The sequence below is a fragment of the Grammomys surdaster genome, unplaced genomic scaffold (assembly GCF_004785775.1).
Source record: "Grammomys surdaster isolate TR1022 unplaced genomic scaffold, NIH_TR_1.0 126219, whole genome shotgun sequence".
NCBI classification, from domain to species: domain Eukaryota; kingdom Metazoa; phylum Chordata; class Mammalia; order Rodentia; family Muridae; genus Grammomys; species Grammomys surdaster.
In genome coordinates, this window is record NW_021621022.1 from 5211377 (window position 1) to 5228292 (window position 16916).

Below are 16916 nucleotides of genomic sequence, written 5' to 3' on the forward strand. Positions count from 1 at the left end.
CTCTCTCTCTCTCTCTCTCTCTCTCTCTCTCTCTCTCTCTCTCTCTCCCTCTCTCTGCCTCTTACTTACAGATAAGGATATAAGATCTCAGCCACTGCCTTAGCACCATGCCTGCTGGCCTACTGCCACAAGCCCCACCATAATGGTCTTGAACTTACCCTCTGAACCATAAATCTAATAAAGTCTTCTGTAAGTTCCCTTGTCATGACGCCCCCTTACAGCAATAGGAAAGTAATTAAGACAGTATCCCACCACGAGAGGCATTTTCGTACACCTCTCCCATTGTCATTTTTGATAGAATAAAACTGAACCTGGGCCTAGTGGTTAGGCCTGTAATTTCAGCTACCCTGCAGGCTAAAGCAGGAAGGTTATAGGTTCAAGGTTTCTTTGAGCTACATGGGTTTGTCAAGGCCAGCTTAATCAGCTTAATGAGATACTTCTGAAGCCAAGATGGTGGCACATGCCTTTAATCCCAGTTTTAGGAAGGTAGATGGATCTCTGTGAGTTCCAGCTTGGTCTACACAACTAGCTCCAGGAGAACCAGGGCTATATAGAGAGACCCTTTCTCAAAAAAATAAAATAAAATAAAATAAAATAAAATAAAATAAAATAAAATAAAATAAAATAAAATAAAATAAAAATGAGGCAGGGTGAAGAGATGGCTCAGGGGTTAGGAGTTCTGACTGCTCTTCCAGAGGTCCTGGGACCAATCCCCAGCAACCACATGGTGGCTCACAACCATCTGTAATGGAATCAGATGCCCTCTTCTGGTGTGTCTGAAGACAGCTACAGTATACTCACATAAAATAAATAAACAAACAAATCTTTTAAAAAGACTAAAAAGGAGGCATTGCAAGAAGAAAAATGACTGAGGATTTGGTTTACTGGAAGAACATTTGGCTAGTGAATGTGATACTCTGAGTTCAGTCCTTACTATTGTAAGAAGAATAAAAGCGAAAGAGATGAAAGAAGGAAGGAAGGATGGTAGGAAGGAAAGAAAGAAGACCTGGGGGAGGACTTAGTGATTTATCCAAGCCCATGTTGATAAGCAGCTATAAATGTCAGTCACTCAGAGTCCATGAAACGTCTGGGTTGACGTCTGGCCCACAGGAAGTGAGACACAGAGACAGAGAGAAAGCGTAGTGGCCGCTCTGTCAGCGCTGCTGCAGAGCTTCCTCTGTGCAGGTACTGTGGCTGCTTCTTGTTCAGTCTGAAGGTATGTGAGAGAGGTTCAGGCAGCTCAGGAGAGCCAGCCGGCACACTTTTGAAAGTTTTGTGAGCTAGTGGATGCCATGTTGGTAGCCTGAAAGAGGCCGCAACAGGAGTATTTACACCATGGGAATTGGTAAGAACTACAACTTGTGATTGGCTTTTCCTCAGGCTAATTCGCCAGCACTCTGCTGTGGGCATCGCTAGGTCCCTGTGTCAACTCTCTAAAGAAGAGGTCCTTATAAACTTAAAGAGGAGAATGCAAAGTCATGCAAATGAAATCCCTGGGACTACCAGGGTGGTCAGTGGCAGGAGCGGCTGGAAAGCACACCTCACTGTGCACCAGCCTGCTTTTCCTGCTTCACAGGTGCCTCCACATAGATGGGACATAGGAGCATAAGAAACAGCCTCAGGGGAAGCCTTCTAGAAGGCTGCTCCATATCTTCCCATCTCCCCTGAAAAGAATGGATTCTCTCAGCATTTAAAGAAAGTGCCGTGAGACACTGGGGTGCTTTTCACCTGTTGGTAAAAATACAGCAGCGTAGTCCTGTCTTCTTTGAGGCTCTCCATGAAGTCTTCTGGCAAGTATCTGATCTGAAGGTCATACCTGCAACGAGATAGACTCTGGTTGTCACTGGGAAGCTGGATTCCCAAGAGAGCAGTAGGACTCACAGGGCCAAAGCTCCTCTACCCCTCAACATGCAAGGGCGATTCATGAGGCCAGTTTCCTTACTTCAAAGACCAACCCTTGGCCTGGGCTTTCCTTCCCTCCCACCCTCTGCTCTTCTTTACCACAGCACCAACGGCATCTGGTCTGGAACTGTAACCTAGATACTGTCCTGAAAAGCGGATTCTCTACGAAGCCAGGTTAGATCTCAAAACTATTCTCATCAGGACATGGTGGGAGGACTAAGTCTAGAAAGCCACTCCAATTTTCTAGGAGATTCTGAGCCTTGGGAGTGCTTGAAGGGAGGATGGCATTCCTACCTCCACTCAGCTTCCACGTGTAGACATTCATACTTGTCCTGCACTTCGCCCACAGTCATCTGTGGGTGCAGCCAGTGGATCTCGTCTGATTTCATGTGCTTCAGCCTCAGCCCATAGCATTCAGCCAGCTGGATGTTGGGCCCTATTCGCCCACTCAGGAGGATGGAGGTGATGATCTCCTAGGGAGGAGATGAGAGGGCTAAGGATCAGGGATGCACCCCCACTGGGCTCCCACAGGCTCCCCAAGCACATCCCCAAACCTTGTGTGGCAATCTGTCTTGGCTATTATCTATTTCTGATTCTCTAACAGTGAGCGCAGGCCCTGGGACACAGTGTGCTCTGCCCGATGAATGAACAATTTGGCAAAATGAGACAGACATAGAGGAAGTGGGAGGAGGTAGCAGAAGCGAGGACAAGATGCAGAGGCTGAGAGCACAGTTCAAAACAATTAATACCAGCTGGGCATGTGCCCCGTGAGAAGCCCCTTCTGGATGGCTTCCAGTCTAGCCAGCAGGCTGCAGTACAAGACCAAGATCTGCGAGGTCTTCTCCACACATGACGGCACTGAGTCCACGTGACACAGGGAAGCAAGCAGGTGATACCACTGCGTTATAGCTGGCAAATAAACTAATGCACCGACTAAGCTGGGATGGGGAACTCTGGACCTCCTGGCTCCGATGTTGTGCTTTGCCAAGCTGACTTGGGACATGGCAGAGCTGGAGGACACAGAAGCATGAGGCTGCCTTTAAGGGACAGACCCACAAAAAGATGATCTCAGTAAAGCTGACAGGAAGGCACCAGCCTCTTTGTTCTGCTCTTGGGGTTTTCTTCTTTTACCCATGGTTTCAGCAGGTCCCACACCCACAGACCAATGCCCACACTTCTTGGCCCAGACACAGAGCCTGATTAACATGAATATCAACTGCAAGGCCCATCAGAAGGCCCTGACTAGCCCAACTTAGCTGCTGGTAATCACATTTCTCCCTTGGGCTCACATCAAGTGAGTGAGCTGAGCCCACTCCTGGCAGAGCAGAGTTCCTGCATGCAGATTTAAAACATTGCAGACACTGGCCCTTGTGAGCTAGGAGTCTGAAATGCATGGATATCCAGCCTACATCAGCCTACCCCAGACTGCAGGCTGCAGTCTGGCCAGGAAGAGGAGGGAGGCTTGATTGTTTAGGCTGTATGTTTTTTTTTTCTTGTAAACATGCCTCCCAAGAAGTTGTCTAAGTTAGTAAGCAAAACGCAATTAATTCCTTTATTGGAAATAGAGGTAAGCGTGTTTCTTTTTCTCTCTACTAGGAAAATGTCAAGACTAATATTTAAGTAATGCTGGTTTAAAATAATGTCCAATTATGCATCAGCCTGGACAACTCGCACGTCTTGTTCCAGCTGCCTCCTTTTAATTCTCTTGAACTTCTGTAAAAACTCCCTTTCCTACAAAGAAAGACAGTGGCTATCAGAGAAGCCACTACTGCTCTGTGACATGCATGGGGGGGGGGACGAGGGGACCAGAGTGTACACCAGCAGTCTAATATCAGCTCTGCAATCAGAATGGAGGCTGGGTGACGGGTGTAATCTACAGTGGCTCCAGAGACAGAAGCATGGACGAGAACATAAGGTCTACTCTGTGAAGCAGACAGGTCTGCCATTATCTCTACCTGCTTCTGCTACTGACTCCTGCTTATCTCTACCCACCTGGTCACCCTGATATTTTACCCAGAATCCCTCACATCTCCACCGAGTCCCACTTGCAGTCCCCACCTCTGGTGCTGAAGTGTAGGACCTACCCCTTACCAAACTGAAATCTATTATCTGAGCACTCATTTTGTAATAACTAGGAACCCTAGCCTACGTAGAAAATCTCAGATATGCAAAGGAAGTTCAGGAGTACAAGAGCTCTCTTTGCATGTGTAGACGCTTCATCGGATAGATGCTGCCGCTCTTACTCCCCAAGCGTGACACGCTGTTGTTCTTTCAGTTCTTCTGTATGTACACACACATACACACACACAAATATGTAAGATGTTAAAATGTATACATTTTAGCCATGCAGTACTTACACATAAATATTCTCCTGTGACCCACATACTCGATTAAAATAGATGTTTTCCACATCTTTAGACAATTCTTTTTCTAGATCAACCCTTGTGGCTAACTCTCTCTTCTCCTCTCATGGTTTCAATTCATTTTTCTATTCTACAATTTCATATGTGTGAAATTACTTAATGTATGTCATTTTTTCCTACCCAACTTCTGTCATTTAACTTAATGTCTAAGATTTGCCCTTATTGATAGTATTTTTTTTTTTTGAGACAAGGTATTATATAGCTCAGGATGATCTTGACCTCACAATCCTCCTGCCTCAGTCTCCTAAGGGCGAGGACTACAGGCATATATCATGACACCCTTGCAATGTTTCTTTCTCTCTTACTTTGTTACACTGGGAATTGAACCTAGGGCCTTGTATATAGTAAGCAAGTGCTCTGACCTACCACTGACCTATATCCCAGCTTTGTTGTTCGTTTTGGAGATGAGTAATCGTCTACTGTATCAACAAACTACAATATGTTTATTTAGCCCTCTGTTTCTAGAAATCTAAGGAATTTATACAATTTTTTATTGTCATGAAAATTTAAAAATTAATGTAAAGTGTTTCTGTGTATAAATGACAAACTGGTGTTTACTTTCAATTAATCCAGAAAAGTAGAATTACTGGGTCAAGGGTCTTGGACTTTATAAAAACCTGCCAGGGCTGGAAAGCTGGCTTGGGGAATAAGGGTGGATATTAAAGACAGATTTGAACAGTTGGTTCTCTCCATTTCTTTTCTTCATTTTAAAATTTGTTCTTTGATAATTTTGTACATACAGGCCTTCCGATCTAGATCCAGCTTTTCAAAAAGCTATTCCTAAAAGCTTCAGATCTAGACTTTTCCTAAAATATGAGGAAGTAATAAAGTCTGAGCGAAGTGGTTTTGTGAAGATTAAATTAGTTAACTCTTTGGAATGTTACTTGGCTCAAGGTTAATACTCTTTCTTTAAATGAGCATATTTTAACGCAGTACTCTCTTACAGAATCCCATTTAACAAAACAATTTTGTTTTATTCTTCTATCTTTTTGATACCCCTCCCCCCCAACATATACCTTTATCTCTTTCATTCTCTTGCAAGTGCTGATGGGACCAAAGGTCCGAATAGTAAGGCTTAGGAGCCGGCATTGGCAGTCAGCCCAAGGACAGAGAGAACGGAATGAGGGTGAGATTAGTTACCTACAGGGGAGCTTAGCAAAGGGAGACAATGTATGGGAAAAAATGGACCCTTCTAACAGTTAGGGAAAGTACTCAAACCCTGGAGAGGGGAAAGCCAGAGCTGACCATGCAGTAGGGATTGCTTTGAAGGTGTGACTTGAGTGACTTACTCTGAAGGGAAGAGGGGTTGAGTTTTGAGTTGACTCTACTAAAGGACTTAATGAGCAATGCCACATCAGAGTGGTTTTCAAATCAAGCCTAAGTTTGCGTTTCCAAGCACCATTCTTCTGGAAAAGGGTCCAAGGCCCTTGAAGCACTCCCGTGAGGCAGGGCAGGCATAGCCCAAGCTTTCCTGAGGATGAATGTGGATGGTGCTGGAGACAGACAGCCTCACTGAATGGCACTGTTACCCTCCACCCACGTGACCAGACTGATTACTGAGGTTGGATTATAGAGGACTTGGCTGGTCTTTGTCCTTGGTTCCAAATCTTAGGATTTTTCCAGGCAGTAGGACTAGCTTTGTTGTTCATGTTGTGTTCTAACATATGGGGGACCCACAGTTTCAGAAGCATGGGGGAAGGGGTGGGGGACTACTGGCCATCCACATACTGGTTGTTTTTTTTTTAGATTGTAAAGGCTAGCCATGAACTTGGAGAGTTGTAACTTTGAGTCTGAGAGTTAACTCAAGCTTGGGGCGGGGGGTGAGGGGAGCGGATGGAGATCAAGTTGAACCATGTGGCCAAAGTGTTCATTCATCATCAACAATACCTTATTTCATTTTGGAAGAGCTACTATATCTGAATCAGGATGTTCACCTGAGACTGGGCGATGTGCATTGCTTTGCCTAGCAGGTGATGGATCTTGAGTACAGAAGCTTCCCCTCTAAGAGTCTCTCGAAAGTTCTGTGTATTTCCTCATTGGCAGGTATTAATTTGTATCCACTAGGATAAAACTACAGCTTTAAGTATTGTACTTTCCTCAGCTCTTTGACTTGTTCTAGTAGTTCATTAAGCCTGAGGAGGAAGTAGGAACCGATGAATTCATAGCAAAAGTGTGGTGGTTTAGGATCTGAGGGAAGGGGTGTCTGATGAGCTGGGCCTTTTACCTGTGAAGTCTTAACTGTATAACTGAGGACATATATTGTGTCAGAACTTTGAGGCAAACTATGTCCATCTTTCAGACATGGCTGGGAGAAATGAATATGATGCTCATAACCACATAGAAAGAGTATCAACATAGTATCATGCAAGCTAATGTGTGACCATGCATTTCAGAAATAGGGATGAGAGCCCCCGAGCTGGATCTGAACTGAAACCTGCCTACCTGAAGACTAGCTGTTACGGTAACAGAAAGCATCATGCAAGCCTCCAAAGCAGGGAAACAACCAATAGTCCTACTCAGTGGAGGCCTGTGAACCATAACAACAACCGGCATGGCTCCATAACCTTCCCACACAAACCCTGGTGGTAAACAACAGCTCTCTAATTGGACCTAATGGTCAGCCCAATAAGGGGGAACTCATGCCTGATACTAGAAACCTAGTCAGCAATCTGGAGTTAATAAAGTCATGGAACTTAGAGGAGAATCTATAATCGTTTCATTACTAAACCAGCCTAATCCCCAACTACACTCTAAGTATGGAACCCTATGCCCACACATACGCATAGTTCTCATCCCTCCTCAAGGAAACACCTCTGTGCAACAAGTAGAGACTATTACAGAACACTACAACTAATCAAAAAGAAGAGGGTGGATCCCAGTCCCAGTGGATATACTTACAGCACAAATCCTACACCTAAGGGATCTTTATGGAAGAGGAGCAAGGGAAGAGCCAGAGGAACAGGGGGTTTATGGTGAGGTTGTGTCTCCTGGAAATGTCAGAAGTTACACTCATGAAGTCTCATCAATATGGCTGCACAAACAAGACATGAACAAAGCTGGAAACACTGGACATGTTAAAATTAAAGGGGGGAAAATCTCATGAGGCCACAACCTTCAACAAGACAAGACAAGACAAGACAAGACAAGACAAGACAAGACAAGACAAGATTTCAGGCAACTAAGAAGTGCTGAGAACACAGTCTCCCCAGGGAAAAGCACACCATTGGTTATCCAATACAAAATGGTCAGTCAGACTGAGCAGGTTGTATTTATATATTTAGGAACACACATGCATGTGCACATGTGCACACACACACACACACACACACACCAACAATTAAAGAAAAAGAGGCCATGAATCTGAAAGAGAGCAAGATGGGGCTCAGGGGATTTGGAAGGAGGAAAAGAAAGGGGGAAATGATATCATTATCTCAAAATATAAGATATATACTTTAAAAAGTTAGGCTGTGAATCTAGCTTTGATGAGAAAGTTCTTCTAACAGGAAAACAAGCTTCCTGGGCCACAGTGTCTCCTGCGATTGTCTACCCTGGCCCTATCAAGCTGCAGATGGTTCTGTATTCAAAGCATCAGCCACCATCTGCCACGTGCACACCGTGAAGACCTGTGGGGCAACGGCTCCAGTGAGCACACACCCCTCACCCATGCAGAAGCTTGTGAGCCAGAGGGAGGAAGAGAATGGCTTCCATTTAGGGGGCTCACCTGCCCCTCGCTGCCTCCAGTCCTGCCTCCCTTGGGTGCTCACACACGCCGACAGCAGGAGCAGTAGTGTTGGTGCCCAACCCCCAGCTCACCGGCTGCCACAGTCAATATTTCTTCCTCTATTAATAAAGCACTCCTTAAAAATGGCAGTACATGATGCTTTCCTACTCACTCAATTGCCATATGTAACCTGAGTTTTTAACAAGTGCTGGCTCTTTAGATGAGCCCAGGGTTCCTTTCTCTCCAGGAAGACCTCACCTTCTTCCCATACCAAGGCTTCTGGTGCTGAAGGGCAGGCTTTCTAGCTGCTGTGAGTTATAGTCTAGACTCTAAAAGACTTCTGGTACTTTTCAAGACTTTCTTGAAAATGTCTGTATTCCTCAAATTTTCCTTTCCTCTAGATTCATGATGACTTATTCAAATTGTTAAATAGTATGAAGATTCCAGAAGGCCTTTCCCCAACTCCTATCCCTGACCTTTGACTTTTCCATTTGTAGGTTAGAAACAAAGAAAGATTATCTCTACATAACTTGTCCCCACACCCAGGACACATTAAGGTCACTACGTGAGGACTTTTCAGTTGGTGGTAGATCACATTTAGGAGAGTAGTCTCGTGAGGTGACAACACCTGGTGATGTCATGATGTCATAGCTGTCACAGCTTGTGTACACCCACTTTTCTAATGTTCATCTGTATGTGTGTGGTTTGCATGAATGCATGTACGCATATCCATATGTGTGTAGGTATATGTGGGGATCAGAAGTTTATGCCAGGTGTCTTCCAAAAGACATTCTCCACTTCATATGCTGAGGCCGGGTCTAGCACTTGAACACAGGGCTCACTGATTTTGCTGATCTAGCTGGCCAGCTTGCTCTGGGGACACCATGTTTCAGTCCCCAGAGCAGGGATTGCAGGTGGGCTCTGTACTCACCAGCTTTGATATAGGCGTGGGAGTCTGAGCTCTAGTCCTCATGCTTGTCTGGAGAAGAGGCAAGCAAGGATTGCTCCACAGGGTTCAAGGGCATAGCCCTACCCATACCTTGATCTTGGCTTTCTAGACTTCAGAGCTATGAGGTGATGTGCATTTCTGTAGTCTTCAGCCATACTACAGGGGGTATTTTGTTAAGACTCCTAGGAATCTAATAAAGACATCGGCAAAACAGGACTAAAGCAATTGTCTGTGTCTGATCTTGGATCAGACAGACATGGACTCTCTTTGAGTTCTAATCAGTGGTTGATTGAGGATTCCAAAAACTGTATCCTGTCTCAAAAATAATCTTCCAGTAATAACTCTCCAAGAGATACAAGCACAGGCTTAAGTTTATTTCCAGTTCTTTTTAGATGACAGACAAAGGTGTTTTGACATATGACACATAACGGTGACTGGCAGGCATTATGTACATTCCAAGTACATAAAGAGCTCGGACAATGCTTGGTACATATTAGCTATTCAATAAATAGTAGTTATCATGATGGGACTATAAGTATCGATGATATAGTGTGAGTGAATCTGGATGCTTTCAGAAACATAAGGAAGACTATATATAATGAAACCAGGCCCAGGATGACTGGGCCACACCCAGAGCTGAGCTGACCATACTTGCCCTCTGGAAGAAACGGTCCAGAGGAAAATGACTTCGTTCAGCCCAGAGCAAAGATCTGTAAGAGTTTTAGGGCATAAGCATCAAGCCCAATACAGCAGTGTCTTCATTCCCTTTTTTGTTCCTACATGGAGAGAGAAGGTAGAACTTTGAAAAAAGAGAATAAAAAGATTTTGAGACAGTAACATGTGTCTTATCTTTAATTGACTTGGAGCATAGGGGTTGTCTTCAAAAATAAAAATACTCTGTTAAATATAGACCTGTTCTATTCAAAATTCTGATTGTTAATATGCCACAAGGAAGAGCTCTTAATGCTAAGATGAGCTTCAGGAGGAAGAAAGAATAAGAAACGACAGACAGGAAAGTACCAGGCAGGTTAATGTACTTCTTTAAAAAAATAAAATAAAAGTTTCCTGCTACTCTGATACCTTTTAAAGTAATGACTTTATAATTCACTGTGAAGATGGCTTGGGGGATGGGTCACATGCCTTGCTTCAGAATGAACAGCTGAAAAGTGTTATTGGCTACGGGGGATGGATCTAGAATATTCACATTTGCTACAGTGCTTAATAATCTGCATTAGTGAGTCTCAATGGGGTGCTGTTGACTTTTGGGGCATGTGCTGGCTAGTTTTATGCCAACTTGACACAAGCTAGAGTCACTGGAGAGGAAGGAGCTTTAATTGAGATAGTGCTTCTATTAGACCGGGCTGTAAGCAAGTCTGCAGGGCATAGATAAATTGGTGATTATGGGTGGTGCCATTCCTGGGCTAGAGTCTATAAAAAAAGGCAGGCCGAGCAAGCCATGATGACCAAGCCTGTAAACAGCACCCTCCATGGACTTTGTATCAGCTCTTGACTCCAGGCTGTTTGAGTTCCTGCCCTGACTTCCTTCATGATGGACTACAATGTGGAAGTGTAAGCCAAATAATCTCTTTTCTTCTTGACTTGCTTTTGGTCATGGTGTTTTGTCACATCAATAGTGATACTAACTATGATGGGGAAAAAAAGATTCTTTGCTGCATGTGGTCATTTAACACCCAGGGCCATATCTCATGAAGTTCAATCTTCATGTCTCAGTCATGGTGACAACAGCATAGTAGAATTCTAACTAGTCTCTAGAAAGACGGCTTCAAGAAATATTGATGAGTTCTTCCCTAAGAGCTGGATACCCAATAGAGAGGGAGAGCAGGCAGGTGAGCAGGAGAGTGTTATGGAAGACTGTAAACCACATTCAAAATTTGGGTACCACTGATGTCAGTATCACAAGCTAGGCAATGAGATGAGGTTATCTAAGAAATGACACCGGAAGAAGGATCGATAGCAGTGTGCTTCCTGTCTTCCAAAGGACTAGAGTTAGGTTCCCAGCACTCATATCAGGTGACTCTCATGCACTGTAACTCAGCTCAATGCTTTCTTCTGTCATATGCAGGCACCTACACACAAACCTAGCATACATTTGTACAGATGAAGAAACATGCACATAACTAAAAATAAATCCTTTTTAAAACTGACAAGGCACCATATCTCCTGATAGCCTCACAGGAAACCAGATGTGGTGCAGGATAGCACACAGGCTTTTTGGTGACTGAGACTCTTGGCAGTGGGGGAAAATGGCAGACTTGTATCATCTGGGCTCAGTTCCCTGACCCCAGCTGGGTGTCAAGGCAGTATGTATATGAAACACCCTTACATTAAACTCACTGCACATGCCTGAAGGTGACACTAATAATCTCAGTCAGGTAGCTAATAGCGGATTGATTGTTCCAGGAAGACGTGCCCATATTCTCATCCTTAGATTACATTTCAAAAGAGGCTCTATATTGATATAATTAAGTTGAACAACTCAGTTTACAGTCTTTCTGGACCCTCTGTGTGGCTGATAATCAGGGGTATCTTTATAAGAGCTATGGGAGAGAGGGCAATAGGAATAGAGAGGTGGAGAGAAGTGATGCCACCAAAGCCCAAGAACAGTAGGAGTCACCAGACGTGTTTCTGACACCTGCCCTTGGGCCTTCTAGCCTTTAGAGCTGTGAGAGAAACGTTCCTGATGTTTTAACCACTGGTTTCTAGTTATCTGTTAAGGCGGGGTTAGGAAGTAAAGACAATAGCTACATAAGTTCTGAATCCTCGATTCAAAGAACTGATATTTTTCAGCTAATGGTAGCAGAGAAAAATACTAAAGTTTTGCACAACTTATCACTCTGAAAGCATTCATTCCGAGGTGATAAATGCTCTAAGGAGGATATTCAAGCACGAAACTATCGGATCAAAAATAGAACAGCAGCTCAGACACCTGCCTCCTCATTCTCAGACATCACGAGTCTATGCACACAGATAAAGGAAGAGAGACCCATTAGGCTTCACCTCTTCTTTGTTCTCGCTGTGGTGAGTGTCTGTATGTGTGAGGGACTGGAGGCACTCACAGGAAATGAGAAGGGGTGCAGAAAAGAAGAAGTGTGTATTAATGTGCTTCTTTTTATGTCACTCTGTGGTGATGGTTTGTGGTTTCCTGGTTGAGCCCTTCCTGCCTGTTTCATGGGCTGATCTTATGTGGGGGGCTAGCCTGATATGGGCTAAACCTTCTCTCAGGAGTAGCTTTACTGAACAGGGAGCCCTCCCCTTTCTTCCTGTTGTTCCTCCAAACTTGGGGCATTGCCCTTGTGCCTCTGAAGGAGGGAAGTGAGGAATGCTTAGGTGACAACATGGCCTCTGGGCCAGGGATTTCCTGTCAACATTAGGGAGCTCCTGCCCTGGCCTAGGTGCTAATCTGTCCCTTCTGCCCATCACAAAGTTCCTTACTGGCCAGTTATAGACAGTGAAAGTATGTTGCTTACAGTTCTGGGAAGTCCAGAGTCAAAGATCTGCCATCTGGCAAGGGTTTCAAGATGGAGCCTATGCCCAGTCCTCACACAGTAGAGAGGGATAGCCAGGGGTTGTCTCTTTGACACCTTTTAAAAACTGATGTTTACTGTTTTATTTTAATTATGTGCTTATGGGAGGAGGAGCTGTGTACATGAGTATAGTGTCCATGGAGACCAGAAGAGCTTTTCAGATATCCTGATACTGGAGTCCCATGCAGTTGTGGGCCGCTGGTGTGGGTTTTAGGAACCAAATTTCAGTCTTCAGCAGGAGCAGTATGCAGTCTTAACTGCTGACCCAGCTCACTGGGCCCTCAACCTCTTCTTAAGCATGTCTAATGCCATTCGTGATTTAATCACATCCCCAAAGGCCTCGTCTTCGCATGTTGTCATATTAAATATTAAGTTTTAACATAGATATTTTGAGAAACACACCAATATTCAATGTTAGCTCCTCCCAAAGGGTTCTTATTCCCCCATCATATTAGGGATTACAGTTTCAACATATGAATTAAGGGGTACAAAGGCATCTATCTCCTAATTCTCTGTATCTAGTTAGGTGACAGGACTAAATTTGAAGCCCTTGGGGTAAGTGTCTTGATTAGTTAGGACAGGGCCATGTGTCACAATACCTTAACCTTCTTCCTCTGGGGATTCTTTCCTTCTTTTCTCTTTTCTTTGTAGTATTTTTTTAAAGATTTATTTTTATGTGTCTGAGTGTTTTGCTTGCATGTATGTATGTGTACCACACGAGTGGCTGATGCCTACATAAAACAGAAGAGGCCATTAGAGCCCTTACAAATTGTGTTGCAGACCTGTGAGTCCCCATGTACTGGGAATTGAACCTGGGTCCTTTGCAAAAAAGAAGTTCTCTTAACTGCTAAGTCATATTTCCAAAGAAGTTCTCTTAACTGCTAAGTCATATTTCCAGCCCTGTCTCCTTTTAAAACAGAGTTTTGCTATGTATTCCTGGCTAACCCAGAAGTTATTCTGTGACTCAGGCTGGTCTCAAATTTCCAGAAATATTCCTGCCTTGGCTTCCCAAATCCTAAGATAACAGATATGAGGTACTACACCTGGTAAAAATAAATCTTGACTTTACATTTGTACATGGTAGGGGCTTGAAAGGGGATCTAGGATGAAGATGGTGCTGGGCTCCGGCCACTCTTGAGATACCTTGTATCATCACATGGGTGAGAGCAATTCTTGAGATACATTGTATCATCACATGGGTGAGAGAAACTCTTGAGATACATTGTATCACAGTCACAAGCCCACGCTTAGCTTAATGTTTTCACATATGAAAAGCAGAAAAGTTCTAATGATGGACAGAGTCAGGCACAGAATGAACCAACAAGAGTCAGCCAGAAGGAGAAGAGAGTGCGAGCTAGCCCTTCAGTGTCCTGATCAGGAGTATGGTACTTAGCCCTGGGTGATCATAAAATTTATCCTCCAGTTCATGGTTGGATTGGCATCAGCAGGGCACTGCTAGTCGTCTCTGGACGGTGCGTACTCACTGGGATGGAACTCAGCACCCATGGCCACCCTATCTGCAAATGAGTTGGGGATGGGTAAGAGGGGGAAGAAAAGGAAAAGGTACTAAAAGGCAGATTTTTAAAAAAAGTGAAGGAGGATTCTTGTTTTCAAGGTGTTGTCTTAATCCCTTTCCCAGACGAGCAAATTAGCATGTTAGAGGAAAGTATAATGACATAAGCCTCTACCTGTCATGGAGACTCAGAGCTCCCAACAAACATGATTTCAAAGAAAAACAAAAAGAAATAGGAATTCAAGAAGGGTAGCACCCATGTCTCATCTGGGCACTGCTGGTCTTGTTAGCCGTTGCCTGCTTTCTGCAAGAACTTAGGCTCCAGAGCCAATGATTACTCACAGAGCTGTTCTATTTTGGATATAGGGTCTCACTGTGTAGCTCAGGCTGGCCTGGTTCTGATGATCCTCAAACTCTAGAAAGCTGGGATCGTAGCTAAGTGCTGCCATGCCTGCTTCTCCATAGTTTGTTTCATCAGAGAGAAAGCACAATAGGGCATTCATGTTTACACAGAGAAGAGTCAAGATTAAAAGCTTAAAATTGGCAGTCTGTCTGGAGTAAGGACACTGTGCGACCATGACACCAATGTGGGCTGTCTAGGGCAAGTCTCTGTTGCTTCTATTTCATCACACACAACTAAGAGAGGGGTTTGGAGTTGCACCAGTGTTCTTATAGAGGGACATGCCCTTAGCAAGTCTGAAGGGGTTGGCAGCATTTTGAGAACAGGGGGAGGAGGGTGATGATAAAAGGACATAAAGTGAAAGAAAAATTCACCGAAGTCAAGACCAAGTGGTAGGGGAGACAGTGTGAGGTTTGGAAGCTGGGGAGAAAGAAGCCACTAGTTTCAGAAGAAACTTAGGCAAGGATGCTGGGCCTGGGCCCCATCTCTACACACGGGGACTATGTCCTCAAATAGGCATTGCACAAAGTTGGACCAACCTCTTTGGGTTGTATGCTTGCCCAGGTTCTATTTCTTTCTATCAGAGCACTTTCATTGCTTTTAAAAGGTTCATTGATGGGCATGACGCAATGTCATATCCTTGGTCAGGAAGCCCTACAAGAACAGGGAATTACAATGTGATGGGAGAATGTCAATGCCCCATGAAGGTGCCTGGTACTGGAGGCACACAACAGTATCTGTGGAATGGAAAACAGATTATTCAGGTTGCTTTTCTGTTATTGGCTTATCCACAGGGTTCAGCCACCATCCAGAGGCTGACCAATCCAAATGTTTGAACCAAGACTGAATCTCTCTCCAGAATCACCTACCAACAGAGTTTTCAATGTTGCCACTTGAAAACATGAAGGCATCTCAAATGTACTCAGGGACAAAACCGAGTGGAGGATGCCCCATCCCCAGGCACCTTCCTCCAGTGCTCAGCTCAGACAATAGGCTTCTGTCTATCTGAGTCAGGCTGCAGTTCTCCATATCTCCTCCTGTGCTTTGCAATCCTAACCCATCATCAGAGCCTCTCACTTCCAACTCCTGGATCCTCCAAATCACAGCTCTTCCTTCCATAGACTGAATTGGTTAAGAGTGTATGCTCTGGAGGCGGGTTGTCTGGGTTTGAAAACAAAACCCACCACTTAAGTAACAATTTGCTTAACTCCTTGGCACTGAGTTTCCCTAAATAGAAAGTAGAGAAAAATAACACTATGTGTTTCAGAGGGGCCTTTTGAGAAGCCAGTGAGATAACAAGTATGGGGAGTGGCGTGGGGCCAAAATGTTAGCTTTTATCATCACCATCACCTTCATTATCAGCATAGTCACCTACCCCTGTCATTATCATCACCATCATCACCACCACCACCACCACCACCACCATCATAACCACTACCACCACCACCACCGCCATCATAACCACCACCACCACCACCATCATAACCACCACCATCATCACCACCACCACCATCACCACCACCACCATTGCCATCATCCCTACCATTGCTGGAGCCATCATCAGTATTACTATATCCATGGCTACCCTAATTGACACTCTTACCATATCTCCACCGACCTCTATCTATGGCCATACTTTTCTCCCCCCAATCTCCACCCTGTAACCTACATCAACCAACCTTTTAAAAAACTAATCTCTTATCACTCAACAGCTTACATTTATATCCATGTTTCCCATGAGATGGAGTAAAAACAAAGGTATTAGCGTGGCTTTAGTTGTCAGTCCTGGGGCACTGATGGCCTCAGACCTACTATGTGCCGTCTCAATTTAGGACCTTATGATGTTCCCTTTGCTGGTAAATGTGTTGCTGTGTCTTCGCCTCTTTTCTTCCTTTCATGGTCAAAAATGATCCGCCATATTGGTTAATTCTCTCTCCACACCAAAGGTCTCCTGTGGTAGAACTTAGCATCCCACACTGATAACCATTCCTTTCTTGGGCTGGTCCCTGCCTCTGTTGGTTGCTCTGTTTGTTTGTTTGTTTGTTTTGTTTTGTTTTTGTTGTTTTTGTTTTTTTTGTTGTTGTTGTTTCCCTACTCTTTCTCTCCCAGCTGGAATCATTCTCTTGTTCTCCTTATCTTTCACAGAGAGCCTGGTTCTCTGGCTTGACCTCCATTGCAGGTTGGCATCCAAATCCTCTTATATGTGTCCTGTCATCTTTCTTAGCTGCAGGACCATGTCCCTCCATAGAGATGTTTCAAAAGTACTTCAAACAGAACACACGTGAAGCTGAGGTCTCAGGTTGAACTTCTTTCTCGTCCCAGTGAATGGCATGAGCACTCCTTCTGCTGCCCAAGCCAGAGTCTGAGTCATCCTTGTCTCCTTCCTTTACTTCCCTCCCACATGTAATTAATCATCAGTTTTTATTGACTCTATCTTCTTGATACATATAGATCTATCAACTT

At 44.3% G+C, this 16916-nt stretch overlaps 1 protein-coding gene across 3 annotated transcripts in view; it reads right to left on the reverse strand.

The window, feature by feature from the left end:
- The window catches only part of Ptk2b (protein tyrosine kinase 2 beta), a 119870-nt gene that overhangs the window by 32924 nt on the left and 70030 nt on the right, over window positions 1-16916 (reverse strand). For all 3 annotated transcript variants that reach the window (XM_028758801.1, XM_028758799.1, XM_028758800.1), the window contains exons 3-4: window positions 2197-2375; window positions 1729-1816 (exon numbers count right to left, since the gene is read on the reverse strand). In XM_028758801.1, coding sequence (XP_028614634.1) covers window positions 1729-1816; window positions 2197-2375 — 267 coding nt within the window. The remainder of the gene's footprint in view (window positions 1-1728; window positions 1817-2196; window positions 2376-16916) is intronic.